This window comes from Podospora bellae-mahoneyi, chromosome 6, assembly GCF_035222275.1.
Source record: "Podospora bellae-mahoneyi strain CBS 112042 chromosome 6, whole genome shotgun sequence".
In the NCBI taxonomy this organism is placed as follows: Eukaryota; Fungi; Ascomycota; class Sordariomycetes; order Sordariales; family Podosporaceae; genus Podospora; species Podospora bellae-mahoneyi.
The window spans coordinates 374,085-400,059 of NC_085885.1; the positions used below are offsets into that span (position 1 = coordinate 374,085).

The 25,975-nt window shown below is 53.1% G+C and overlaps 9 protein-coding genes and 1 non-coding gene across 10 annotated transcripts; 5 read left to right on the forward strand and 5 right to left on the reverse strand.

The window, feature by feature from the left end:
* Positions 1 to 162: 162 nt before the first annotated feature.
* On the forward strand, positions 163 to 234 carry QC761_0088270. The gene has a single exon. It is a non-coding gene; the product is annotated as a tRNA-Trp (tRNA).
* A 443-nt stretch (positions 235 to 677) lies between these two features.
* On the reverse strand, positions 678 to 3,589 carry YME2 (mitochondrial escape protein 2; the record flags this gene model as incomplete). The annotated part of the gene is made up of 3 exons (XM_062880834.1): positions 678 to 2,522; positions 2,580 to 3,349; positions 3,412 to 3,589. The coding sequence occupies 3 exons, from the start codon at positions 3,587 to 3,589 to the stop codon at positions 921 to 923; spliced, it is 2,550 nt and encodes an 849-aa protein (XP_062729060.1). The 3' UTR covers positions 678 to 920.
* Positions 3,590 to 3,628: 39 nt separating this feature from the next.
* On the reverse strand, positions 3,629 to 5,028 carry QC761_0088290 (uncharacterized protein; the record flags this gene model as incomplete). Its single annotated transcript, XM_062872939.1, has 2 exons — positions 3,724 to 5,028; positions 3,629 to 3,667 (listed from the first exon to the last, which is right to left on the reverse strand). Exons 1-2 carry the CDS (start codon positions 4,063 to 4,065, stop codon positions 3,629 to 3,631), a joined length of 381 nt encoding a protein of 126 aa, XP_062729061.1. The 5' UTR covers positions 4,066 to 5,028.
* On the forward strand, positions 4,212 to 4,925 carry QC761_603840 (uncharacterized protein; the record flags this gene model as incomplete). The annotated part of the gene is made up of 1 exon (XM_062880835.1): positions 4,212 to 4,925. The coding sequence occupies one exon, from the start codon at positions 4,212 to 4,214 to the stop codon at positions 4,923 to 4,925; it is 714 nt and encodes a 237-aa protein (XP_062729062.1).
* A 705-nt stretch (positions 5,029 to 5,733) lies between the features above and the next one.
* On the forward strand, positions 5,734 to 8,056 carry QC761_603850 (uncharacterized protein; the record flags this gene model as incomplete). The annotated part of the gene is made up of 4 exons (XM_062880836.1): positions 5,734 to 5,820; positions 5,940 to 6,633; positions 6,700 to 7,233; positions 7,286 to 8,056. 4 exons carry the CDS (start codon positions 5,734 to 5,736, stop codon positions 7,651 to 7,653), a joined length of 1,683 nt encoding a protein of 560 aa, XP_062729063.1. The 3' UTR covers positions 7,654 to 8,056.
* A 238-nt stretch (positions 8,057 to 8,294) lies between these two features.
* SEC65 (signal recognition particle subunit) lies at positions 8,295 to 9,323 on the forward strand (the record flags this gene model as incomplete). Its single annotated transcript, XM_062880837.1, has 1 exon — positions 8,295 to 9,323. The coding sequence occupies one exon, from the start codon at positions 8,295 to 8,297 to the stop codon at positions 9,321 to 9,323; it is 1,029 nt and encodes a 342-aa protein (XP_062729064.1).
* Positions 9,324 to 9,459: 136 nt separating this feature from the next.
* Positions 9,460 to 13,873, reverse strand: RO3 (Dynactin, 150 kDa isoform). Its single transcript, XM_062880838.1, has 2 exons — positions 13,274 to 13,873; positions 9,460 to 13,213 (listed from the first exon to the last, which is right to left on the reverse strand). The coding sequence occupies exons 1-2, from the start codon at positions 13,679 to 13,681 to the stop codon at positions 9,596 to 9,598; spliced, it is 4,026 nt and encodes a 1,341-aa protein (XP_062729065.1). The 5' UTR covers positions 13,682 to 13,873; the 3' UTR covers positions 9,460 to 9,595.
* Positions 13,874 to 14,127: 254 nt separating this feature from the next.
* On the reverse strand, positions 14,128 to 17,486 carry QC761_603880 (uncharacterized protein). The gene is made up of 2 exons (XM_062880839.1): positions 15,415 to 17,486; positions 14,128 to 15,359 (listed from the first exon to the last, which is right to left on the reverse strand). Exons 1-2 carry the CDS (start codon positions 16,952 to 16,954, stop codon positions 14,716 to 14,718), a joined length of 2,184 nt encoding a protein of 727 aa, XP_062729066.1. The 5' UTR covers positions 16,955 to 17,486; the 3' UTR covers positions 14,128 to 14,715.
* An 83-nt stretch (positions 17,487 to 17,569) lies between these two features.
* Positions 17,570 to 21,187, forward strand: YSH1 (endoribonuclease ysh1). Its single transcript, XM_062880840.1, has 5 exons — positions 17,570 to 18,089; positions 18,160 to 18,257; positions 18,555 to 19,692; positions 19,747 to 20,392; positions 20,449 to 21,187. Exons 1-5 carry the CDS (start codon positions 17,934 to 17,936, stop codon positions 20,922 to 20,924), a joined length of 2,514 nt encoding a protein of 837 aa, XP_062729067.1. The 5' UTR covers positions 17,570 to 17,933; the 3' UTR covers positions 20,925 to 21,187.
* A 440-nt stretch (positions 21,188 to 21,627) lies between these two features.
* On the reverse strand, positions 21,628 to 25,743 carry QC761_603900 (uncharacterized protein). The gene is made up of 2 exons (XM_062880841.1): positions 23,544 to 25,743; positions 21,628 to 23,484 (listed from the first exon to the last, which is right to left on the reverse strand). The coding sequence occupies exons 1-2, from the start codon at positions 24,124 to 24,126 to the stop codon at positions 22,079 to 22,081; spliced, it is 1,989 nt and encodes a 662-aa protein (XP_062729068.1). The 5' UTR covers positions 24,127 to 25,743; the 3' UTR covers positions 21,628 to 22,078.
* Positions 25,744 to 25,975: the final 232 nt, after the last annotated feature.

A 25,975-nucleotide genomic window follows, 5' to 3' on the forward strand; every position in this document is an offset into this window, starting at 1 on the left:
GGAGCTAGGCTGTCAGACTTGCGACCAAAAACAGACCAACAAGGCCTCTACTAACCCTGACACGATTGCGCTCCAATACCAGACCCAACGGCCAGCCAGCTTTTGTTGTAAAAGCAAAAGCAAAAAGCATAGCTAGACAGATGACTGTCTGCATGAAAAAGATGACCCCGACCCGATTTGAACGGATAACCTTTCGATCTGGAGTCGAACGCGCTACCGTTGCGCCACGAGGCCTGGACTTGTTGCAGATGAAGTCTTGGTAAATTTAATTACAATTCCTATGCTGTGATGATCTTCTGGATGTCAAACTATATTTTGCATGCTCAACAACTTACCTTCACAGAATACACATGTATCTTGGTTTTTCTTGATAAGCTTCGGTTGTATTGTACTTGGCTATCATCTAAGATCCCGTGATTGGCCGCATTCTTTACGTCTGTTCAGCAACAGGGCGCCGACTTCAAACATACTCAACATTAGACAGGCGGTTATAGAAGGATAGATGTGTTGGCTGGTTGGAAAGGCAGCCAGAAAATGGAGAGATAGGGGTAGTGAGGTTCATCTTTCAGATTGCTATTGCCTCGAAGCCCAAAGCTAAAGGGGCTGAAGGGTTGTGGACATAGATGAGTAGAATAGCAAATCGTGACAGACTTTTACTTGAGCAGGGCATACACTCTGGGTGTGGACAGTAGTCGAATCTCAGAGCCTGTTATATACCGTACTTTGATGCCTTCTTGGACAAGTAGCTGAACAAATATTGAACACGTGCAATTCAAGGGTTAATGAGTTATGCTGCTTCATGTCCAAGGTCTTTAATTATACAAAAGCAAGGCTATACACACGCATGATCTTCGTCCCATTGTAAAAGTATTGAGCTGAATTTCGTCCCTGTCCCATCGCCTGTAGCATTCAGGTCACAGTTATGCCTCCTCGGCCAAGACCTTCTTCAGTGCTCCCATCTCCTTGTCAAACCCTTCGATCTTTCTCTGGCTAGTCTGCAGCTTGCCTAGCAAGTAATTCACTCTATCCGAGGCCTGCGCTGGTGCGTTGGGAAGGCCTGCAAGCACAGTCAATTCTTGCTCTGCCTTGTCAATGTTCTTGGCCTCAATTTTGGACAGTTCAGTCAGCAGCGCCAAATCCATCCTCGATTTCACGACCTTATCTTCGAGAAGTTTTGCAAAAGCGGCTTGGTAGACGGGTTTGCCCGCGCGGATGGTGGCTGGCCGCCCGTGGTGGGATTTCACAGTGATCAACTCCGCATTGGCCAGCGCCTCTAGAGCAGCTTCGGGGTTGGTAGCGCTGGAGGTCGTAGAAGAGGCAAACGTGTTGGCGAGCAGGACCTCGTTGTAGCGGAGAGAGTCGTTCTTGGCGATCTCCTTGATGAGGTACCACGCTTGCTCAACAGACCATTTCCTCTCCTTGTCGACGCCTTCCCCAGCAGTCTTGTTGCCAGTCAACAGGAACATGCGGAGAATCTCGGAAGCACTCTGCTCAATGATGTCAGAGACAGCCTTCTTGGGGCTCTGACCGACTTTGAGTCTGCGAGCAAGGACCTGGAGGTCTGTGAGGCGGCCGCCGAGGGCTTCAATGCACTCATCCAATTCCTGAAGATCCTGACGTCCTTGGCTATCGGTTTTCAGCGGTGAGCCGTCTCCCCCCTTTTCGTCCTCCTTCGCCTTCTCATCAGAGCGCGCATTTGCCTCGAGCTGAGAAACGACAAACTGTTTGGCTACCTGGGGCGAGAGATCCCCCAGGGTAACTTGGTGAAAGACACGATCAGGAAGAGCCCGGGACAGAGGTTTCGAGTAGGAGGTGTCAGTAGTGAGGAAGATGACGTGAGCCACATTGGACTGGACCAAGGCTGCCGCCCAGTCAGAGACCTTGTCATATATGATGCCCTTCTCCTCGCTCTTGTGGAGGAAGTTGTCAATGACCACAACCGCACGCCGCTCCGGATGGGCCTCAAGATAGGCGTCGTCCGAAAGGTTGGCATCCTGGTCGTCCTTTTTTCTTCCAGCGAGTGAGACTTCTTTGAGGGCCGATGCGGTTGTTTGAAGAATTTTGACTACTTGGGCTTCGAGGTTCTCAGAGAACCCAGCCTTGACTCCAGTGGTGCTTTGGATAGCAAGGTCGACCAGGCTGCTGAGATTGTTCGCCCACGAGAATACCGGGCGGTATCCAACCTGAAAAGCGAGCTTTCTAATGGTGCCAGCCTCGCCCCTGGCCTCCATCACCGGCTTGCAATCCAACACCAAGACGTCCTTACGTCCTTCGAGCACTTGATCCATAACTAACTCCTTGCCTCCTGATCCCCGGGGACCCTGAATGACAACAAATGTGTCGACCGATTCAAGGAGGCTGCTCTTGATTGAATCAATCAGGTCTTTTCGGTGGTTGAACAAAGCATTCAGGCCAGCATCGCTACCGTGCTTCTTACCAAGGGAGAGGATGTCCGATGTCTGCCGTTTAAGCCACTTGTAGAGCTTACTATTGGTAAACTCAAGAGATCGCTGAACATGGTGCTGTGATGATGTTAGTAACGAGGCAATTTTGCGGAGGGGTTTGTTGGCAATACATACTTTGACAAAGAACTCGCGAATAGGATCAAACACGATGACAGTAAAGGTAGCGAGAAAGGCGGCAAGGATGGGGATAACGATGCGCGGATGACTGCTGATCCATTTCCAGATGTTATGTGGTTTGACTCGCTGTTCATATGACAGCCTCAGCTTTGTGGCAGCTTTGCTTCCCTCTTCCTGCAGAACAAAGCCGTGCAGACAGTTTCGCGCCATGATGGCATCCTTGACAAGCACAAAGTCTACGTAGGCGAATTTGGGTAGAACTTTCGAATCGGGCGGTTGCGAGGTAATGTCGGCAATCCATCCGTACCGACGAAAGACACTGTATAGTGCCTCCTGGGAAAGCTCATCAGGCTGTTCGGAGTCTTTTGCCGGTACGAACTCAACACGCAAACGGCTTTTGGGAAGTCTATAAAGATCCTCCAGCCACGGTCGGCCTAGAACAAGACCTGTTGAGATACCTCGAAGGGGACTAAACCATGGCTTGATGGGATTCTGTTCCAGCGCTTGTGAGAGTTTTGCCTGAATTTCCGAGGCGGATGTATCACCGGGATGGGTGAACTTGACATAGGCGCCCCCTTCTTTTGTTCTGGGGATGACTTCAGTGATGTTTACAGAAAGGGAGTCTGGAATTGCCCGCTTCACCAGACTGACAGGGTCGAACACGCCCAAGGAAGTCTTGTCAAATTTCTTGAGCAACTCCGGGACATCGTTTTGAGCCTTCCATGGCCTCCAGAGTAGCAATGAGCTTAGTTTCAGTGGAAATAGGTCTGCGAGCTGTCAGTATCTAATGCCGGGTGAGAGGCGAGGGAAACCGGAGGATTGTACTAACTGTCGACAAATAATATTGACTCATCTGCTTTGGCTTCGATATGGCCGGTCTTGCCTGTGCCAACCGTGCTCTGCCATCTTCGGGCAAGTTTTGTATGTTGTCCTAGAGCGGGGAGAAGGCGTTGCCTGGCGGTGTGGGTTGCTGCAAAAGCAGGCAACCTTCGGCCGCGCATGGCCATGGACGAGGCTAGGTATAGAGAAGGCCCTCTCTGTATAGTTCAATACAGCTCAGGTCGCAGGTTTCCACGATCATTTGACTGCTCCAAACCGTCAGCAACCCGTTGGCAGGTGATTTGGCCGAGAGAATACATACTCGTCGTACTGGAACCAATAAGGCAAAAGGCCGCAGCCGTTGTGATGCAAGAGTAGTGCTTTCGGGATGCGACGAATTTAAGCCCAAGGTGACTGGCTGGCTGACAGCTTGGTTCCACATGCGATGGTTTGGAACGCCGCCCCTGTCAGTGAGGTCATTGATGGGGTCGCTGATCGTCCCCTCAAGCCTCGGCGCCAAGCAATGCCCCGCAGCAAGATGCGCTGGGCTTCTGATTGGCAGCTTTCCAAAAAGGCTTGTCCGCTTGCCATCCCGTCTTTGGCGTTTGAGAGACGCTGAAGTGACTGGAAGGTTGCGAATCACGAGACTGATATCAGGTACCATCTTCCCGTCCCCTCCTCATGTTCCGTGTACCCCTCACTTGACGTCCTCTTCAAATGAGCCCTCACTAACCTCTGATTCAGGTTGCACCAGGCTTCATCTCCTGCACTACACTGCATCCATCTTTAGGACCTTCAACAAGAACCATCATGGGTTGGTTCTGGACCTCGCCGTCCCCCTCACCAAAGGCTTTCGAAGTCTCTCACCACTCTGCAACTCAGCAACCACAACCTCCAGCCAGCGAAAGGAAGTCATCAACAGATGAGGAGGTCTCCAAGTTTCTCCGCGAAATCCAAGCGGCAGCCAACCCTTCTTCCTCTCACGCCGCTTCCCCTCCGTCTTCAACAGATTCAGACGCCGCCAAATCATCGTGGGTACCCAGTTGGCTTTCAGCGCCAGCGCCTGAGACCCCTCCCCTACCGCCCAAAGACAAGCGCTCTGAAGCCTCTATCGCCATGTCCGAGGCTCTTCTTCCAACAACCATGTCGTGTCAGGATGCTTTTGACTATGCCTGGCATTGCCACACCCCCGGCTCCCAGGTCAACTCTGTTTACCGGTACGGTGGTGTAAGACAGTGCACCGAGCTCTGGGACGACTTTTGGTTTTGCATGCGCACCAAGTCTTGGGATCCAAAGCTTCGCGCTGAAGCCATCAAAGATCATTTCCGGAAGAAGGAGGCAGCCAAGTATGGTCGAGGCCAACCAAGCTCCGAGGACATCTGGGAAAGCAGAGATAAGATGGTAGAGCCGGGAACAACGTTCAACAAATCCTTCGACCCCCCCATCAAAGACGATGCTGCCTTTGAAAGAGAGGATCAGGAGACTCGGAGGAAGATTCGCGAGTTTTACGAGAAGAAAACTTGAATGGTGGTTCCGTGTCTTATACCCCACCACACACAAGCTGCAATGTAGTAATTATTCTCATGAAAATGTTCACACAGAACCAAAGTACACGTTTAAAAACTCCATCCACATTGCAATTTTGAATAAAGCATGGAGACTGGGCTGGGCTCTTTCCCTGAAGTGACACAGGTGACATCGGAGCCATGCGGTCCAGAAGGAGCACTCCCGGTTTATAGGCCGCAGGCGACGGTAAATCCGACGAATGGCAGCAGGAGCCTCAGGAATCACAAGACGCCCGTCGCTGAAGCCACACACAGACACAGCCCAGACGCAACTTCATCGCATCTCCATCACCCAAGGGATTCATTGTCCCTTCTGTCGCCGGCCCGTGTCAGTATTCATCCCGCCATCTGCTCCTGCGGCTCCCAATTGCAGGCGCGACAGTGAACAGTCCCCCCAGAAGCCAGTGAATTGAAGCGCCCGTGCGGCAAAGCTCTGCCTGCTCCTCTTGCTTCCAGTCTCCCGTCACCCGCCACATATCAATCTGGCATCTCTCACATCTCGCGAGAGCCATCATTTCTTATTGACTCGGCTCGTCAATCAAAATCCAGGACTCGACATCCGTGTCAAGTCCAGCTAGGTGAGGCTCTAGCTTGCTAAATTATATCCGGACCTAGGCCGCAATTAAACTTCGGACACACGGCCCCCCCATCGCCCGCGCGGTATCCAAAAGATCACCACTTCCGCTCGTCCAATGGAAGAGGGAATTTACATCGATAAAGAGCAACATTAAAGCAAACAGCAATACCCAGAAAAGAGGATAGGCGCCATGGAGCCAAGACCGAGCCTCGTCGCCTTCCTCCACCGGTATCAGGATCTCGCCACTTACCAAGACTCACATATCAATTTGATCAAGGTATGTATATGTATACACACCCTCCCCGTCAAATAATGGGCACAGCAAAAGTAGATTAACCCATCTTATATTGTGGGGAGGGTGATTCAACACCAGAGCAATCATTAGGCTCTTAAACGTGGCTGCTGATACCCTCCTCACAGGATCTCTTGGTCTATGCCGAGTCGATAGAGTCAACCCTCCGAGCTGAAAATACGGAACTGGCCCAGAGAGTGCATGAACGAAACTTGGACTACGAAGATGCTACTCGATCCAGGCGTGAGCTACAGCAACGCATTCACGCCCTCGAAACGCAACTTGAAACGTCGATCTTGACCAACGAACAAATAAAAAATTCCAACTCCTATGTCGTCGTATTGATAGACGGGGACGGGCTCATTTTCAAACCGGAGCTGATCCAACAGGGTCTTGCTGGGGGCAAAAAGGCTGCTTACGCCTTGAGATCAGCAATTTTGGGCCAATGTGGCCCTCACGGCAATGAAATTGGAGTTCTCGCACAGGTCTACCTCAATCTCGCCGGTCTTAGCAAGGCGATGCGCCGAGATGGCTGTCTGGAGAATGAAAGCAACCTCAAAGATTTCACGCTCGGCTTCACACAGGCCAAGGCCACTTTTGACTTTGTCGATGTCGGCCACGGCAAAGAAAGAGCCGATAACAAGATCAAGGAAATGACAAAATGGCATCTCAGGAACCACAACTGCAAGCAAGTTATACTGGGCATATCACACGATGCAGGGTATGCCCCGTTTCTCGACGAATTGTTCCAAGAGGATAGTGTTCAGCACCAGATCACCATCTTGGAAGGCGTACCTGGTATGTTGGCCATTGAGTGAGCAGCAGCGAGTAAACTGTGCTCTTATACTAACCAAGTTACAATAGTGGTGCGTGAGCTGAGGGCCATCGGCGCAAATATACTGAATTTGAACAACATCCTGTTTCGGTCTGAAAAGCTTGTTGATAGGGTGTCAGAGTCGGCTAGCTCTGAGTCGTTCGGCTCACCTTTCACGCCTGTTCCTGCCACCCCGGTTGTTGAACACAACAAGCCTGCCACACCAACTATCGAGATGAAACCGGTCGTGCCGGCTGTCCCCGCCATCTCTGCTGTCCCCGCCTTCCCCGTTACTGTACCGACGCCTCCTGTCGTCAGAACCACAGCCACGACCAGTAACAGTGTCGCAAGTATCGATAGTATAGGCAGCTCCGAGCCACAGACACCATCTTCGGCATCGGCGGCTTCAACGTCAACTCCGGCAGCCACAACTTATGCTAAAGCCATCAAGAGTGCCACCCCTCCACCGCCTCCACCGGTGATCAAATTGCCTGCCCATACCAAGGCGGCTTTGCAGCAGCAGCCGTCTTCCCGGGCCTCTCACAAAACCCCAAACAAGCCAAAGCCAGTTCCTTGGAACCCAGGTATGATATATCTTTCTGGCTTATACACGTATACTGACGACTATGCCGATAGGACCTCGTGGTCTTGATCCCCCTCTTCAGGTCTCGCAGTCTGTGCTGGACAACCTCAAGAAGAGGAAAGACAGCAACAAGCTGTGCAATAATCATTACCTCCGCGGCCCCTGTTCCAAGGGCAATTCATGCAACTTTGAACACAATTACAAGCCCACCAAAGAGGAGTTGGTGGCCATTGCGTTCCTGACAAGGCTGAACCCGTGCTCCGGGGGCCAAGAGTGCGACGTGGACGATTGCATATATGGCCATCACTGCCCAAGCGTTATCAACGGCGCCTGCACACATCCTTATTGCAAGTTCGACAAGGAGGATCACCCCCCTGGAACGAAGATTAAGGCTCATCACAAGGGGAGCCACGATCGCTAGGTTAGCACATGGGTCCCAAAAAACAAGGGGCAAATCGAACACCAACACTACTCACTTAACGGCAAGATAACCGCCTTTCTCTTGCTCGGAAAAATCAACAAAAAACTGTCCAATACTCCAAGGCCGTGAGGAGTCTATGTTCCAGATAGAATTCAACAGAAATCAAGTCTGGTGGTAGTATGGCTGTTTGAAGTGGTGTGACCACAGCTGTTTTTTGCCACTTGCTTTCTGGGACCTACGTGGTTAGGTTCACGTGCACTCGTGGGCGCTTGATTGAGTTTTTTATAAAGCAAATTGCAAGGATGTGTGTGGATAGGGGGCCTCTAGACGTGTACTTTGGTTCTGTGTGAACATTTCCATGAGAATAATTACTACACTCTTTGAAACCGAAAATACCTGTTTGCATTGCAGCTGGTGTGTAGTGGACACGTCGTGGACAAAATAACTGGGACTGCAAAACACTTGAACCAGGCCTCGAAATATAGTTGAGAGACTTCAAAAGATGGATAATAGAAGATAGTCAAGAGTTCTTAAAAGATAGTCAAGAGGCCTTGAGCACCACCAGATGGACCCCGCCCATCACTCGCCCCACGAGAAGCTCAGACCACACCTTAATTACAGCCTCCAAGCGAAAACCCACTATGAACGACAAGCTCCAAGTTGTTCCACATCCTCCCCATCGCCCTCGCAAAATCACCACCTTCCTCACCACCGTCATCGCTGCCACCAACAAAACCACTAAGATGTCCCACCCCCGCGTAGAAGAGGTATCCGACTCGGAAGATGACGTTCAAATGTCGGACCCCTCCGAAGACGACATCGACGACTTTGTCGAATCAGACATCATCCGCACCCGTCAAGCAGCCCCTTCCAGACCAACCCCCCCTCCTCAGCAACAACCCCCACCCCAATTCCGCCAGCCACAACAGCCCCCCGCCTACCCCCAGATGCAAACAACAACCGACGCAACCCCGTACGCATCCTACCTCTGCCTGTACCCAATTTACTTCTCCAGCCTGCACACCCGCGCCCAAGGCCGCCGCGTCTCCGCCGCCGTCGCCGTCCCCAACCCGCTAGCCACCGAGATCCTGGCCGCCTGCGCGAACCTCAACATCCCCACCGTTTTCGAAGCAGGCAAGCTCCACCCCAAGGATTGGGCCAACCCGGGCAGGGTCAAGGTTTCCCTCGCGAACCAGACCCGCGTCAAGAACAAGCATCACTTGTTCCTGCTCGTGGCTCAGCACCTAAAGAGCCATCCCATCACCGATGCCTCCCCTGCGCTGAGAGTCCACATCCGCGGCGCGCCGCCTCCTCCCGAACTCAAGCCTGGGGAGCAATGGCCCAGACCTGCTGTGCCCAGAGGCTGGAAGATGTCAGAACTGTTGCCTCACTACAGCCCCGCCATGACTGGTGGCGGAGTCAGCGAGAATTTTTTGAAGGATATGATGAGCCAGATGGGTGGTACTGGTGGCGCGGGAGGACTGCCGGGTATGTTGGGCGGTGGAGGAGGAGGACCCGGTGGGATGGATATGGCTAGCCTGATGCAGGCTGCTCAGTCGATGGGTATGGGCGGCATGGGCGGAATGGGTGGTCTGGGTGGTCTTGGAGGTGGTTCTTCACCCGGGCCGAGTTCGAGCGCTGGTGGGAAGGCAAAGAAGGGAAAGAAATGATTAAATTCATCATGTGAGAACACCCGAGAGTCGGGAAAGACGATACAGAAGGAATGCCGGGATGAAATGTGTCTAGGTTTAGAATTATTATGATACCAACTTGGGGTATGGACTTCCTGTACTACGATCAGAAGATCCAGCACCCCGCCCAATTACCTTTTACATGGACCGGTTCATCCTCCTGAAGCAAAAGTGAACAAACAACAATAACGCTTCACGTTTACAGGGTATATATCTCGAAAAGCATACGTGCACTCCACCGTTGATTACTTTTACACTCCAGCTGTCACCATCCTTCCCTGCAGCCCTTCCCACTCTCTCGAGCCAAATACTTGCACCTCTCCTCCATAATGATGTTTTTTCCCACCAGGAAGTCTAATCTGCAGTTTCGCAGCCGCGCTGACGACCCCCTTCTTCTCCTTGACCTCTTCTCGATTGTGCTCCACCGCGTTCAGCAACCTCGCATTCTTGATCACGGCCCCTTCCCAACCCTTCCAAACAACCCAATCTTCCTCTTGTTTAGCAGCCCAAAACTGCGGTGTGCTCTTCGCCGGCTTCCACCCGCCCTGCGCAACAACCTTCTTGTCCAGCATGCTCAAGTCATAGACCTTCGCCTCGGTCACCATCTTGACCAGTTCACCGAGAACGGCCTTGCTCTCTGCCTTGACCATGTTCCTCCTCTGCTTCTCCGCCGGAACTGCCTTCTTGAGAAGTGGCTCGGCCAGCCAGTCGTAGTTAGCCTGCTCTTTGACTCTTGCCCTCCTGTTGTCCTCCCGGAGGTACCTCACTGCCGACTGCAAGCCCAGAATCTCATTTCTGAGCGCGTCCATCTCCCTTGCCGTCGCCACCGCTCTTTCTTGGTTAGCCTTGGCCCCCTCTTCACCGCCAGCCGTAGAAATAACGCGACTGTTGGATGCGATCTGCTTCCACTTGTCACGTTCCGATTCCAGAGCCTTGAGCTCGCGATCTTGCTTCTTGATGTTGTCCGCTAGAGCCGCGGCTTCGGATTTGGCAGTCTCGAGGTGGGACTCGAGCTCGGTGACGCGCTTGGCTTTGGCGTTCGCATCACGCATGCGGGATTCAAGCGTTTCAATCTTGACCTGGGCTGTCGATAAGTTTTCTTCCCGAATGGCGATGGCACGGCGCGCATCGTTGATGTCGTCCTTGAGACGTCGAAGTTCTTCCTCGGCATCCACTGGGATCTTCTTGATGGCCTTGATTTCCTGTGCGCGCAGGAGCCATGGAGGCTGGCTGCGCTCGAATTCTTGAGTTTGGGCCAGGTCGGTGGAGAGAGCGGCCAGATCCGAGATTTGAGAGGTGGTCTGGCGGAGCTTGTTGAGGTAGGTAGAGAACAAATCGGTTTCGTTAGTGCCGAATGAGTTGATGGAAGTCTGCGAGATGCAGTTTTGGATCTCCACGTAGGTGTACGGTTCTGTCCTGCCCTCCTCGAGCACGAGCTGATGAAGGTCCAAACCAATTCTGCGGGCCATCTCGGAAAGCTCTTGGGTGGCCGCCTCGCACTGCTCAAAAGCTTCCATGGTATCCGGCGTAAGGGATAGATGCCTGGTCTTGAGCTCCTCGAGAGAGCGAACTGTCTTGCCTGCAATGACCTTGGCGCCGCGCGTCTGTGTGATGACGCCCTCGGCCTTCTTTGCGAAATATTGCTCCAGCTCGTTCTCCTCGTCGCTTGGTGGTACGACCCGCTGAACCATGGCACGCATGGTCGTGAAGGTGGCCGCAGCAGATTCCAGATGGCTTTGCATGAGAAGCGCCTTCATGTGAATATCATCGGCGAAGCTCTCCAGGTCGTTGGAGATGTGCACCTCGCCCAGATGCGTCATGAGAGCAATTGTCCGCTGGAGCTCGGCAGAGCACTGCTTCTCCTTCAAGTCGTCACGCCTCAAGCCGTCGATCCAACCATTAAGAGCTCTCTCGACAGGCTCCAGTTCGTACAACGCACCTTCGTACTTGGCGAACTGCTCCAGAGAGCAGTGGCTGATGGAATTGACAAAACGATCGCACATGGCAGACACCCATGTGAGCTTGTCGATGGCACCGCAACCCTCAAATACGTCGTCTTCGTGTCCGGGGTGCGCCTGGCCATTCACACGCTCCTTGATGAAGCCATTCAGCAAGTTGGCCTTGAACGCCAGTCTCTTGAAGCGCAACAGGGCCAGAACAGAATCCCTATCCAACTGATAGCTGTCGGGCAAAAACAACTTGACAATCTCGAGGTGCTGCTCCGCCTCTTGGGCCTCCATCCTCCTCAGCTCAAGGTCAATTGTCTTCACCTGAGCCTTGGCCGCCGAAATTTGCAGCTTCATGTTCAAGTCCATCATAGCCCTAGAGCGATTGTTAAGCTGCTCGGACTCGTTCTCCGTCACCGCATGGGAGGCCCTCATATCCTCCAAATCACTTTGCAAGCTCGTGACCAGTTCCCTGAACCGCGAAAGTGTATACTCCATATCCTCCATCGACTCCCGCTGTACGTTGGCCTGCCTCATTTGCTCAGAAATAATGACATCCTTCAAGTCCAGCTCCTCCTGCATCTCCTTTTCATTCTGTACATGATTGATCTCCAGCTCGTCGTTGATCTCCTTCAAACTCTCCAGGTCATCAATGACGGCCCGCAACTCCTTGATCTCCTCTGCTTGATTCATATTTTCCTCAGTAATCTTCTCGATCAGGTCCTCTGCTCCTAACGCATTGTTCAGCTGCTCCCTCAGATCCTCCACCGCCACCTCGGCCTGGGCCAACTTTTCCTTCGTCGCGGCGAATTGCTCCTTCATCGTCTCAAACTCCCTCAGATCCTCCTCCAGCCCCTTGATTTGATCCTTGAGTTCCTCCTCTTGCTCCTGCGAAAGATCCCTCAGCCTGATCAGTGCCTCCTTGAGCCGTTCATTGTTTCTCTCCATTTGCAACCACCCGGTGCTCGCCCGTTCCTCGGTCGACATCCCCTTTGTGAATTCGGCGTTTTCCTCCCGGAGAATCTCCACCTCGAGCTCCAGCTCTTCGCTTTTCTGCTTCAGTGCTTCCAGTTCCACCTTGAGCACCTCGGCCGTCTCCTCCGCCATCTCCCGATCCAGCGTTGCCAGCTCAAGCGCGCTTTCATGGCTCTCCTGCATCTCCTCGACTGCATAAAACCTTGTTTCTGCCTCCTTGAGCTGTTTCCTCAAATCCGCAATCTCTTGCTGCTGAGGCTGGTATTTGATCTGTAACGTCTGAATAATTCTCTCAAACTTATCCCTCTCCCCCTTGATTTTCTCCAAGTTGTTCAGCTTTTCTCTGTCTTCGATCCGTTTCTTCTCCAGCACGCGCAGTTTGGCCTTGAGATCTTCAATCTCCTTCTGCGCAGCGGCTGTGCTGGGCGCATTTCGTGGCGATACAGAAGCAGTGGCAATGGGTGATTTTGCTGCCCCTCCACCTGCCGGTGGTAGGGACGTCGTGGCGAGCTTCTCCAGCGCTGCCGTTCGGACTTGGACGGGGCTGGTGGGTTGAGGGGATAATATCTCGTCATCACTGCTTTTGCGGGATTCGGCGCGGGAAGTCTTGTTGACGCTCGAAACGGACGAGGCGGAGCTCTGCCTCGCGCCAGGAACACGAGTTGATGCCGGTCTCGATCCGACTCCGGTGGCAAGTCCACCTCTGGTGCTGAGTGTGCGCGGAGGAGCACTACTCTGTCTTGGGGTTGAAGAAGCTGTCGAGACCTGGCGGGTTTGTCTGGGCACGGGCGGCGGGGCCATAGAGGGCCTGCTGGTGGCAGAAGCAGGTCGAGGTCTGACGGCCAAGGCGCCGGGTTTGACATTGGCATTGGAGGGTGTGACGGTTCGCGATGGTGCCGTGCTGGTTGGGGAGCGATTAAGCTGCTTCGTGGGTGATTTCGTGGGACTCTACACGGACCGAATTAGCTTTCCAGGCCCCTGACGCTTGATAAACAGAGCAGAACCCACCCTCACACTGCCCCTTCTAGGTACTGGACTCGGGCTGGGTGCATTCAAGCTCATTCGTTTTCCCAGACTCGGATCACTGGTAGAGGACGAGGCCCCCTTGTTGGAGCTGTTGGAGAACAGGCTGCTTGGGCGAGATCCTTTTTTGGCGCCAGCTGGCTTGGGTGGCTGTGATGGAACAGGAGCAGGAGCCGTGACGGTGACTGTGACGGGCCTTACGAACATGCCATATCCCATGGCACATTCGAAATAGCGCTCTCCCTGAACCATGCCATCATTCTTTCCGGATCCATCGTCGAGCTCGACACCAACCCATTCGCCCACGGCGAAGTGTGTTTGGCCAACATATCGAATAGTTCCAGTGCGGCCGTCGCTCAGCTGTATTTTCTGCCCAACCGCTAAATCGGACATGATGACCTGGGATCACCGGTAATCTTCATGTCATGCCTTTGGTGGGGAGCGTAAAATGGTGGCCGTTGTCGTTTGCTGTCAAATGTTTTGTGTGGTCAAACAGGACCGTGTTGAATGCACGTCAATGCCGTCGACGCGATGGGGCCAAGCGCTCCTGAGCTCCACAGCCTAATGTGGGGAGCTCTTGGCATACTGTCGTGCCTGGAAAGCTGGGTTGGGGTTGTTGTTGCTGATCGAAACAGGGTTAGGGTTATTGCTTCAGCCTTCACATCAGCATCTCAACCAAAGAATTGCTTTTGTACAGTAGTGGTCGTGGTTTTCAAACTTGGAAAAATATTAAGGCGTGCTAAAACGAATATGGAACAGAAACTTCCCTTGAATTCCCGCACAAGCACAGGAAAATTATAGTCATGTTGATATGAAAAATAACGTCATCACCACTTCAAGCTGGAGTCATACATGAACGATTTGCATCAGCTTTTGAATTCTTCTGCTGTGCTAGCTCCCTTTCCGAGCTTCATCTGTGGGGAATAGGCCGCGGGCATGATACCTTGCTCTCTCCCCGACCAAACCCATCCTATCATCCATCCTCTGCCCGCCCGAGAATCTCTACCCTTGTCTTGCCTGACCGCAACAACAAGAAATATACAAACCCACCCTCCCTGGTCCGTGTGTGAAGAACGCCTGGCTAGTGTGATATAAGTGCCGAAAAGGACAAATTACAATAAACGATAAACAAATTGTAGGGTGAAAAGAAAAGGTAAACGCCAGCGGGGTGGAGGGGGTGTAAGAAAGAGGAAGGATCCCACCATTTTATCGTCTTGTATGAGTGAAACGAAATAAAGCTTTTGTTTTCCCGGCTCCTCGCTCCCTACTCCAAGTTCCCATACATGAATTGAAAATAAAATCAACGACTCATAACGGATGGCATTCGCAAAGGTAAAGTATCTTTCCCCTTTCTTTCTCGCTACTCATCCCTGAGTATCGCTTGAACACAGTCCGTCGAGGGTACGATATGTCGTGGTCTCGTATCTCTATCGGGGCGTCGAGGAATCCAGTTTGACATAGGCCTCCTGGACAGCCTTGATGTCGCGACCATCCATCTCCAAGACTGTAACCCAGTCTCGAAGCTGGATACTTTTGCCTTTCTCCTTGTCCTCCCGCCAGGTGCCCAGACGGGGAGCCTTGCCATCTTGGGTCAGTGTGGCCTTCTCCGGCTGTGCTTTACTGCCAGCTGCTGAACCAGGGGTGCCTGGTTCTTGGCCACTGGTCGCTCGGGGTGTGCTTGGGCCACTACCAGACGTCATCCAGCTGTATTCCTTCTTCTTTTTCTTCCCAAAACTGCCCATCAAAGCGCTCAGGGTCTGGTTCGCATTGGCAGTGCTGGATGCCTCGGATAGTCTGGCGGCTGCCGCACCCTTCTTTAGTTCTTTCTTGGAAGGCGCTTTGGCGGCCTCGCCGTCGGGTGCGACTGAACCAGGTGTACCAGGAACGATGGAACCTGCGCGAGATCCGGTCTGGGCTGCATCTGGGTTTAACCGCTTTTGCCGCTTGCGAAGCCGAGCTTCTTCCAGATCTCGCTCAGACGTGGCATTCTGTCTCACAGCAGCGTTGAGGTCCTTGAGCACCTTGGCACCCTTGGATGGCACTGGGGCGGTACTGATTGCTTCAAAGGAGCCTGCAGGGATAGGTTAGCAGGGTATACTGCACACGCCAAATCATGTTTTTCATACGCTTGCGGGGGTTGCCGTTGGCCGTGTCGGCGGGAAGGGAATCAAGACCGGTTCGTAAAGGTACGGCAACATCAGCCCACTCTTGGGGGATCTCGCCATGAGAAGTTGTCTGCCGAATATTGGCGATGCCATTGGCTTCCTCGAGGAGCTCTCTCAGACGGTGCTTTGTGGCGATCGACAAGAGTGCAAGTTGATCGACCAAATAAGCATCATGAGGGATAAAACACCCCTTTGTAGAGACAACCATGCCATCAGGGCCGTGTCTGGATGTCACTGTCACCTTAGGCTGAGGAAACTCTTGGGGAGTCCGCATTTTACCCATGGTTTGCTGCTGGTTCTTGAGCTCCAGATTGAGTGTGAGCCCATGCTCCTTGGCAATTTTGTCCGCGCGATAATGCAGGTTAGGGACGATCAAGAAAGGGTTCCTGAGCTCATTGCTTCGGGTAACAGCCAATCTTTGGGCCGCCTCGTCCCAGGCTCGCTTGGCAGCCTCGGCTTCAAACTGCTCCTGACTGAGTCCGGTGGCCTCAGCTGGTTGATTCGCTGAACCAGCACCATAAAATGAGCCCTTGTTGCCTGGCGCGTTGGCTGGCAGGCCGGTTCTTGCCTCCTGAGCAAACGAACCACCATACAGCTCCGCTAGGTATTGTTCCTCGGCCCTCAAATCCACGCCTGTTCCAGCGAGAGCATCGCTCACGTCATATTCGTATTCCTTCGTAGTAACCGGCTTCGATGGAGGCAACATGGCACCCGGAGTGGAGAGAGGGGGACCAATCGGTGTCATTGTGGCATGGGTATACTGTTGCTGTGGAGCTTGCTGGACGGGTTGGGGCTGTATTGGTTGCTGAACCGACTGCGCATGTTGAGGCTGCATCGGCTGTTGGTACTGCTGGCCCTGCTGATACTGCGGAGCCGGCACCTGTTGTTGCGGGTGCGCCTGTCCATGCTGCTGTTGGGTTGGCTGCACCTGCCCAAGCTGCTGGGCCTGCGGAACTTGGTGCTGCTGTTGCTGATATTGCGGAGCCTGATGTTGTTGAGGCTGCGGAGTGTGGGGGAGACTCGGGGTAAGAGGGGTTGTCGGTGTTGGGGTGGCAGTCATCGAGGGTCGGGCTTCAGGCAATGTCAAGCCTGGTTGTTGAGCCGGGGAAGCGGCAGAATGTCCATTCACACCATACTGAGAGGCATACGACGGCGCATTGGGAACCTGAGTGGGCATATTGGTGTAGTTCGGAGATGTAACAGTGTTCGGAGATGCAACGGCTGCCTGTGGACTCATAGCATACGTCGGCGTACCGAATTGTGACTGTGGTTGCGACGGGGTCTCGACCGATGTTCGGGGTCTCTTATTCGGCGGAATCGAGTACTGAGGCTGTGGAGTGTTGGCAGGCGAAGCCGACTGCTGGGGAGGAGAGTAATGTTGTTGCTGCGGCGGTCTTTGCTGCTGCTGTTGCGGCATCTGCATTTGCTGCATTTGCTGCATGTGAGGCGAGACCTGAGGAGGGTGAGACACCTGGGGTGCCTGGGGTTGTGGTTGCGCCATCTTTGGAAAGAGCGAAATCGATAATTCGACTTTGCCTGGTGAGCTTGGAAGTGTGGTCGAAGCGGTTGACTGTCGGAAGTTCTGACAAGAAAAAGTCGAAGTCGCGTTCGATGTACCCAACAATTCGGATAACTTCACGGTCGGGAGCAGAAGCTATCGCGATTGTGGGAAACTAAATGAGGGTTGGTCGCCTGTATAGAGAGAGGGCAGAAAAAAGGCGGGACTGCTCTCTAGGTGCGGTGGGAAAAGCGGAGGGTCGAGAGAGTGCCTCGATCTTTGGTAGAAAGTAGAAGCTCCTTCAGACCCGAGCAGGCGCACCTGCGTAGCCGGCCAAAGCACCCTGCCCGGTACCCATCCGACACTCGCTCTGCAATGTGCAAAAGTCAATCAATCGGTTCTCTGATGATTCCTGATCGTGGTCCGCTGGATTTGGGAGTTGCGCAATCGATGGGCAAGCGGCGCGGGCTGTTGTCGTCGTGAATCGCCTGGGAGGATGTCAAGATTTGAAAGCAGAGCTAACGCCTCACCTCCGAGCCTGTCGCGTCCAGCCAGGTCACGTGGTTACTACCCAGATAAAGTGCCAGACCGTGGCCCCACCAGGCCGTGCACCTGCTTCACCTTAAGCTTGGGCCACCCTACCGCCTTTTGGTAGAGCAGCTGGCAGCTGCCTCACTGAGCCGCGTCGCGCCGGCAGATCTTACACTATTCAACCTTTTATCTTTGGTCTTATTCAACGACAACAAACACCTGATCACCAGCAACTTTGAATAGGCCAGTGGCCATCTTCGCAGCAATACCTATACACTTCGACTTTGCGGGAATATTGCCTCTTGTATTGCTGCCAATTTTTTCACAAAGTTGCTGCAACACATCCACCTCCCTGCTCTCGATATAATTCTTGCAAGCAGTTTTACAAGAGACGTGGGTTCCTGAAACAACTAACAAGATATTCGATCACGTACACTTATCACCTCCCGCAATGGCCTCCAAGCGCAAAGCTGCCGCCATGGCCTCGGCTCCTGTAACCGAGGAGCCTGTTGACCCCAGTGACGAGCTGATGTTTCTCTGTCTTGGAGGAGGCAATGAAGTTGGCCGTTCATGTCATATCATTCAATACAAGGGAAAGACAGTCATGGTATGTGCTGAGATGAGGTCAGCGCTCTTCTTACCCTGTCTTAGCTGCTAATGTTTTGTTTGTCATCTAGCTTGATGCCGGCCAACATCCCGCCTATGATGGGCTTGCAGCCCTTCCGTTCTTTGACGACTTTGACCTGAGCACTGTAGATGTGCTTCTCATCAGCCAGTAAGTTGCCCTCTCCGAGTCTAATAGCCCCCTTGGCGAAGCAAGAGTAGTATGGTGTTGGCTTGGGACAACAATGGGTGGAGGTAGACTTGTAATGAGTCGCCGTGTCACTGTCACTCTGTCACTCTTTTCAGCATCATGTACCGTCCATCAGCAACATCATCATCTCCATATGTATTCATATATCAAATACAAGATCTTGTCGCCATTACCACCCCCTGCCTTCATCGTCTCATGCCACCGTCCCCTGTGAAGCTTCTCCGAAATCATCATGAGAACACACACCCTGACTGACAGAAATAGTTTCCATATCGATCATGCTGCCTCATTACCCTATGTCTTGGCAAAGACAAACTTCCGCGGTCGTGTGTTCATGACACATCCCACTAAGGCTATCTACAAGTGGTTGATCCAAGACAGCGTCAGAGTCGGCAACACATCGTCCAACCCAACAACGCAGCTGGTCTACACAGAACAAGACCACTTGAACACATTTCCCCAGATCGAAGCCATCGACTATCATACAACGCACACCATCTCGGGCATTCGGGTGACGCCATACCCAGCCGGCCATGTGCTCGGCGCAGCCATGTTTCTTATTGAGATTGCAGGTTTAAACATCTTCTTCACCGGCGATTACTCCCGCGAGCAAGATCGTCACTTGGTATCAGCCCAAGTGCCAAAGGGCGTGAAGATCGATGTCTTGATCACCGAGTCAACATACGGCATTGCCTCCCACGTCCCACGTTTGGAGAGAGAACAGGCCCTCATGAAGTCCATCACAGGCATTCTCAACAGGGGTGGCCGTGTTCTGATGCCCGTTTTTGCCCTCGGCAGAGCCCAGGAGCTTCTTCTTATTCTAGATGAATACTGGGGCAAGCATGCCGAGTATCAAAAGTACCCAATCTACTACGCCAGCAACCTCGCCAGGAAGTGTATGCTGGTGTACCAAACATATGTTGGTGCGATGAACGACAACATCAAGCGTCTGTTCCGGGAGCGCATGGCTGAGGCTGAGGCGTCTGGTGATGGTGCCGGTAAGGGTGGGCCGTGGGATTTCAAGTTCATCCGCTCGCTCAAGAGCATTGATAGGTTTGAGGATGTGGGCGGGTGCGTGATGCTTGCCAGTCCCGGTATGCTGCAGAACGGTGTCAGCAGGGAGCTTCTTGAGCGGTGGGCTCCCAGCGAGAAGAACGGTGTTATCATCACCGGTTATAGCGTGGAGGGCACGATGGCCAAGCAGATCATGCAGGAGCCCGAACACATTCAAGCCGTCATGTCGCGGAATACCGGTGGAGGCAGGCGAGGCCCTGGAAGAGACGCCGAGAAGGTTTTGATTCCGAGGCGTTGCACCGTCCAGGAGTACTCTTTTGCCGCCCATGTCGACGGCACCGAGAACAGAGAGTTTATTGAGGAGGTTGCGGCACCTGTAGTGGTCAGTTCCTTTTGCATTTTTCCATTTGACGAGTTTTCCTAACATGACAATCAGATTCTTGTCCACGGCGAGGTTCACAATATGATGCGTCTGAAATCCAAACTGCTCTCTCTAAACGCGAACAAGACAAGCAAGGTCAAGGTTTTCAGCCCCAAGAACTGCGAGGAGCTCCGCATTCCATTCAAGACCGACAAGACTGCCAAGGTTGTCGGCAAGCTTGCGTCGATCCTACAGCCTCTGAGCTCCCCCGAGGAGCCCCAGCTCATCACCGGTGTTCTCGTCCAGAACGACTTCAAGATGTCATTGATGGCGCCTGAAGATCTCCGCGAATTCGCTGGTCTTACCACCACAACCATCTCTTGCAAGCAGCGCATGAGGCTCAGTGCCGCGGGCGTCGACCTGATCAAGTGGGGCCTGGAAGGAACATTTGGTACCATTGAAGAGCTCCCAATCTCCAAGAAGTTGTCTTCAAATGGAGAAGACCACGAAATGAAGGGCTCTGGACAGGATGTGGCCGACGAGGAGCTGTCCGTGGACGAAGTACTCGCTGCCTATCTCGTCATGGGCGTAATCACGGTTCGCCACCGGTCCAACGGCGAGGTCGAAATTGAGTGGGAAGGAAACATGCTCAACGATGGTATCGCAGATGCGGTAATGGCCGTCTTGCTAGCCATCGAATCCTCCCCAGCAGCAGTAAAACGTAAGTGTTTAGTTCGCGCCCCTTTTCTTGATTATCTATACTAACGTGAAAACCAGGCTCTGCCTCCAAAAACCCACATTTCCACTCTCACTCGTTCAATCTCCCCGTTCGGAACCTGCACTCTAACCTCTCCGCTACTGAACGCCTCGAGCGCCTCATGCTCTTCCTCGAGGCCCAGTTCGGGGCAGACAACGTCTCCCCCATCGCCGAGCCCAAACTGTCCCCTGTTCCCCCTCCCCAGGCAAAGATCAAATCTTCCGAGGGTGACGACGAAGAAGCAGACGCCAGCATGGACGTCTCCGAGGACGAGGAGCATGGAGCTACGCAGCTGGCCCAGAGAAAAGAGGCCGAGCTGGCGAGGCTGCACAAACTGGGCATTCCCGTGCCAGGGATCAACATCAGGGTGGACAAGATGGAGGCCAAGGTTTGGCTGGAGGGGCTGGAGATTGAGTGTGGCAACAAGGTGTTTGGAGATCGGGTGAGGGCCGTGGTGGAGAGGGCCGTTGAGGTTACTGCGCCTCTGTGGGGGTAAACGTCACACAAAATATGACGGGTTGGTGCAACAGAAGGCGTTATTTAGGATTATCGGTTTTCTCAATGGTTAAAACGATGACTGCCTGGAATGGGTTGAGGTTGTGTACTAATTGGAGAGTGTTTATTGGCGTTGTTGGCAGACCTCTGCGCTACAAAATATGATGATAACCATCCTTAGAAGAGAATATGCTACAGGTGTGAGATATGCAACCCAACCTGGAATGAAGATGTCACCACACGACCCCTGAAGCGGCCCAGAAAACATACGAAGAAAAGCTTATTTTCCACGTCCTGTGGCTCCCCAATTCCTACATATTACCAGGGGTTGGGTCAACAAGCCTCTGGAACACGTATCTACGTATCTACCTACCTTGTCGGCTGCCTTGATGGTGCATGGATGAGTGCGAGTCTGAGTGTATGGCCAGCAGGCATTTTTCCCGTCCTGGGAATGGAAAAGGGTGGGGGTGTGTAAGCGGGTGGTCTCGATCCTGCAGCCTCAAAACATAAAAACGTGGGGGTTGTCTTCTGACCTCGTGCATCGGAAAACAGATTACAGCTTGAATCCAGTAATATCCCTCGCCCTCTGACCTCTCTTATCTCTACAGATGAACGGGGCAAGCCATTGTGGTACGTATGTATATCATGCAGTAATGCCACTGGCTTTTCTCTCACTCCTGAAAGAGAGCACTGGCACTGTTTCACTCGGCAGCAAACCCATGAGATTGATCGGGATTCTTATACTTCTTTCTCATACTTCATACACAGTCGGGTTAGTTAATACAATTAAAAGGACATATATACTTTTTGAAGTTGTTCTCTCCTCCAACTCTTCTTTGTATTGGTCGTACCAATGCGCCCTTTTTTGACTTTTTTTGTTGTCCTCTCAATCGTACGCCGTGATACAGTCCCACCGTCATTTTCCCCATTTAACTCCCCATGCGATGCAAAAAGCAACAAACCAGTACCCCCAAAACAAACGAGAAGCGATATCCAACACCAAGAAAAGCTAAATCATATCCGAAACACCAGTCGCTCGCTTGCCCTGAATTTGCCTTTTTCATTCAACAAACCCAAACAACCATGCTAAAGCCGAGCCCACTCCGCAGAAAAGAAAAAGAGGAATTTGAAAATCCCGATTGAAGGGAGAGGCTTTCAAAGCTTGCGCCCAAACATAAAGCTCCCATACATTCCGCCAACCTCAGACCTCGCAACTGGGATCTTTCTCATGCCCCAGGAATCAGCTCCCATCTTCCACGACCGACGCCCATCGTCCCTGACAATAGGCTTGCCAGTCGTCGCGTCATTCAGCGGCTGTCTCACCAGCCATCCTCGGCTGCCACACTCTGACATCTTCCAGCCAGCACGCTCCACCGCCGCGGCCGACTTCTTCACCCTCTTGAACACATCTTCGGCAACCTCGATAACTTCCAATGGCTCAGAAAAGTTCTTGAGAATGGCGCAGCCGCTGCTAAAAAGATAGACCAGATCGAGCTCCTGGCCCCAGAAGTCAGACAGGTCCAAATACTTGAGAGTATGAGGGACCCAGTCCAGCTGCATCTGCACATCATCCTCGGTGTTCTCGTCAGGAACGAAAAGGCGGTTAACGTCCGCCAAAGTGAGAGAGCGGCCTATGGCAAGCTCCTCGAGATGCTTGGTCAGCGGCCGGAGAAGCTCAACATGGGAGGGCTCCATCTTGCTGCCCTTTAAGCTGAGAGACTTGAGGGTCCTGGGAAGAACAGGAAGCAATTCGTTGAGGCTCTCGGCGTCGAAAAGCTGGTGGCTTCTGGCATCGGTGGCCAAGCTCAAGAACTCGAGCTCCTTGGCGGCAGGGTGGTTGGTCAGGAAGTCAATGACGCCCCTGGCACTCAAAAGCGTGCACTTGGCCAGATTGAGGTGTGTAATGCGGGCAGTCACCGGGATCGCAGCAAGGGCAGCGTCTGTTATACGCGTACCCGCAACATCGAGGTGCGTAAGGTGGTTTAGCCTTGGGAGAATGGTCTCGAGCACGACCGAGGGCAGGGTGAGGCACTTGTGCAGTGAGAGACGACGGATCGAAAGCACAGGGGGCCAGTCGGGCGACACTATCGATGTGAAAGCCTCCTTGAACTTGGTCGACGTGCAACCGCAGAAATCCACCGCCTGCAGCCTTGGCAAGCCAAGGAAGAGCTTCCGCAATACATCGGCGTTCAAATCATCGTCGAGGTATTCCTGCGCAAGAAACTCTTGCAGGTTGGGGGTGAGGTCGAGGCATCGGAGGAGGGTTTCTGAGGTAAGGTTGCGCGCTTGTGAGCGTTCGGCCGCTGTGGAGAAGAGCTGCGCAGGGTTGAAGTGGCAAAAATCAAGCCGCCGCACAATTGTGCCCAGGGTGGAGTGCTCCGAAATGTGGGCGAGGAACTTTTGGAAAATTCGCGAGTGGGGAATCGTGATCTTGCTGTAGAGAGTGGTTAAGGTCGCGATGTGAAGCGTCCGCGAGGTCAGCAACAACGACATGAGATCGACATTGCGCCTCGAGACCCCATTGGGGGGGACATCAAGGGCAAGAAGGTTGATGATGGAGGCTGGATCATGTCAGCATGGCTATTTTGGATAGGCAGTAGTGGGGGGGGGGACAACGTACTCAAAATCTCAGTCGGGAGTCTCTCGAGAGGAGCATCGCCGGGTCTGTTGGCACCCCCACGCTTGGTGGGCTTGGGCGTGTCCTTGAAGACCTGATGAAGGATTTGGAGGTCTCCGAAGCTCTTACTGGCAAGTTTTCCCTTGACCTGAATCTCCTTCCAGCCTCTGAAGGAATCGGCAGGAGTCCAATATCCAAGGAGCCGGCTGTTGGGGTTCGTGACGGGCGGCAGGAACTTGGTGGGGGTTTGAGTGTGAGGTTGAGTGTGAGTGTGGGTGTGAGTCTGAGTTTGGATCATCTTCAGTTCCTGAGACTCGGTGCTAGAAGTCGATCCTGTCGGGCTGGGAGGAGAGAGCAAGTCGTCGATGGCCTCAGGGTCGAGATAGGATGAAATCTTTGTTTTGGAAAAGCACTGGGGTAAGGTGCTTTCGTTTTCCCGGATGGACGAGAAAGAAGAGCGGGATGCCCGGTCCGGGGTGGCAGGCCGATCCCGGGTCATGGTTAAGTAGTCCGGGGAGCAGTCCCTCGAAGGTGTTCCCAGGGGGGAGACGTGCAAATGGGCTGGTCTCGGCTTGGAGACCGCCATGGGGAAAGACAGCGGCGACAGGGTGAGGGATGTGTTGGGACGGGCTTGGCTGGGGTCCGGGGAGAAATTGCAGCGCCGGCAGGTCAGGTGTGCGATGCAAGAAAGAGATGGCGACAGGGCCGTTCCAGAGAGATTGATTCGATCCGATGGATGGTCAGAGCAACAGGGCAGGGTGTTCAGGCACCGTTGACAGCTGCTTGATCTGTTGAGGGCGGGCCGTGGTCTCACAAGACTGTCCAAAAGGAACGAGGGGGCTTTCTATTAGTCAAGGCAATGGCTTCTTAGGTAAGAGGAAGTCTGCGATGGATGCAGTGATGCGGGGAAGGTTGCGAGCTTGGTGTGGTTTTTTTTTTCAGATTCGGGATCCGCAATTCGTGGTCAGCCCTGCTATTTCTGACTATAAAATGCTGTCTGTCTCTCTGCACTCAGTGAATGATGCAGGGAGGGCGAGAAAGGTCGGAATGGAAAAGACGTGCGTCTGTCGAGGTTCCGACAGTGCGGTTCTGTCCTTAGCCTCGTGTTATTTTGTTGCAGGTAAGCAAAGCAGGTTCGCCCCAATTTCTGACTGAACAGATCAGGCACGAGCGGTGTAGCTTGTTTTCGATGAGTCGAGTCTGCGACCAAGATCACTCGATGACGACGGTTGATGAAACGGAGAGTTTGATGGAGCAGCAAAGCTCAGCGGAGGGATGGGGCCTGCAGTTCGAGGGCAGTTGCACAACGGCAAAGTCAACAATTGGATATAATGTGTAATGTTGCAAGGTATGAGTAGGAGGTGTAGTATCAGTTACGGCAGATGCAAGACAGTTGCGCACAAGCACATGGCGGATTTGAATTAAATAGGGGACGTTAAGGCGGGAACCGATGCAGGCCGAGAAAACAAGCTCGGAGCGCGGCTCCAACACTCTGGAAAAGTCTTTATTACTCATGGAAACTAGCGAGAATGGCCAGAGCCTTTGTCACCTGGACATCGCATCGGCCATCGGCGCTCCGTCTGGGCGGTTGCCGCATTTTTTATGTACACTTCACCTCGCACCGCGAACTCGGCGACAGGACCCTGCTGTCAATCAAGACTTCGCCCCGCTGTCTGCAGCAGACATGTGGAAGCTGGAAGCTGCTGCTAGAATCGGGCAGCCTACACTGGTGTTCATCTTTCTTTTCTTGTCTGTCGTCAGTTTGCGAACGGCTAGTGACCAGTAACCAAGATTTATGCATATTGTCCCCTGGCGAGCCAACCAAACACCCCAGAGCTGCTGTACAAACGGTACAAATGATATAAATTCCAACCGCAACCCTCCCTCTCCAAAACAAAGAAACACCAAGCAAGGCGCGAGACGGCCAGCAGTTGACGAAAATTGCGCCAAGCCGTGCCTCATAACAGCCCGAACCGCTGATTCTCTGCTCACACGAATGCCCGAGTTTCTCTGACATGGCATAACATCATCGGCGAGCCTTGAGAAGGTGGTGGTCGAGAGGTGGCCAACCGGCGCAGCCAGCGGTTGACAGAGCTTGCCGGTACGTAATGGTTTGAACTTCTCCACCAAACCCTTCCAACACTGCAGGAATTTTTCCTGCTTGCCCAAAGAGCACTGGTTGCACTGGTCCTCGCTTTGCAACCTTCCCCTCTGCTCCCGTGGTGTTTTATTCGGCCGATTATTAGAGCAGTTCCTCTTGTTATGGCATCAATCTCCATGTTGGTCTTTGTACAGTCGGCTGATCTGGCGTGACGTTGCCTTGTGCAAAACCGTGGCCTCCCATAGGTTGAAAATGCAATTTCTTACCTAATCATTGGTCGGTGACGTGGGGCATTGCCCCTCCCTCACCTCACCCACAAACACCATAGCACAAC

Coding starts and splice junctions, on each gene's coding strand:
- RO3 (XM_062880838.1), bottom strand. CDS start 13,681: ATGTCCGATTTAGCGGTTGGGCAGAAAATACAGCTGAGCGACGGCCGC. Junction 13,214..13,273: donor CTAGAAGGGGCAGTGTGAGG/GTGGGTTCTGCT, acceptor CGGTCCGTGTAG/AGTCCCACGAAATCACCCAC.
- QC761_603880 (XM_062880839.1), bottom strand. CDS start 16,954: ATGGCGCAACCACAACCCCAGGCACCCCAGGTGTCTCACCCTCCTCAG. Junction 15,360..15,414: donor CAACGGCAACCCCCGCAAGC/GTATGAAAAACA, acceptor CTATCCCTGCAG/GCTCCTTTGAAGCAATCAGT.
- YSH1 (XM_062880840.1), top strand. CDS start 17,934: ATGGCCTCCAAGCGCAAAGCTGCCGCCATGGCCTCGGCTCCTGTAACC. Junction 18,258..18,554: donor GATGTGCTTCTCATCAGCCA/GTAAGTTGCCCT, acceptor CCTGACTGACAG/AAATAGTTTCCATATCGATC. Junction 19,693..19,746: donor AGGTTGCGGCACCTGTAGTG/GTCAGTTCCTTT, acceptor CATGACAATCAG/ATTCTTGTCCACGGCGAGGT.
- QC761_603900 (XM_062880841.1), bottom strand. CDS start 24,126: ATGGCGGTCTCCAAGCCGAGACCAGCCCATTTGCACGTCTCCCCCCTG. Junction 23,485..23,543: donor ACTCCCGACTGAGATTTTGA/GTACGTTGTCCC, acceptor GACATGATCCAG/CCTCCATCATCAACCTTCTT.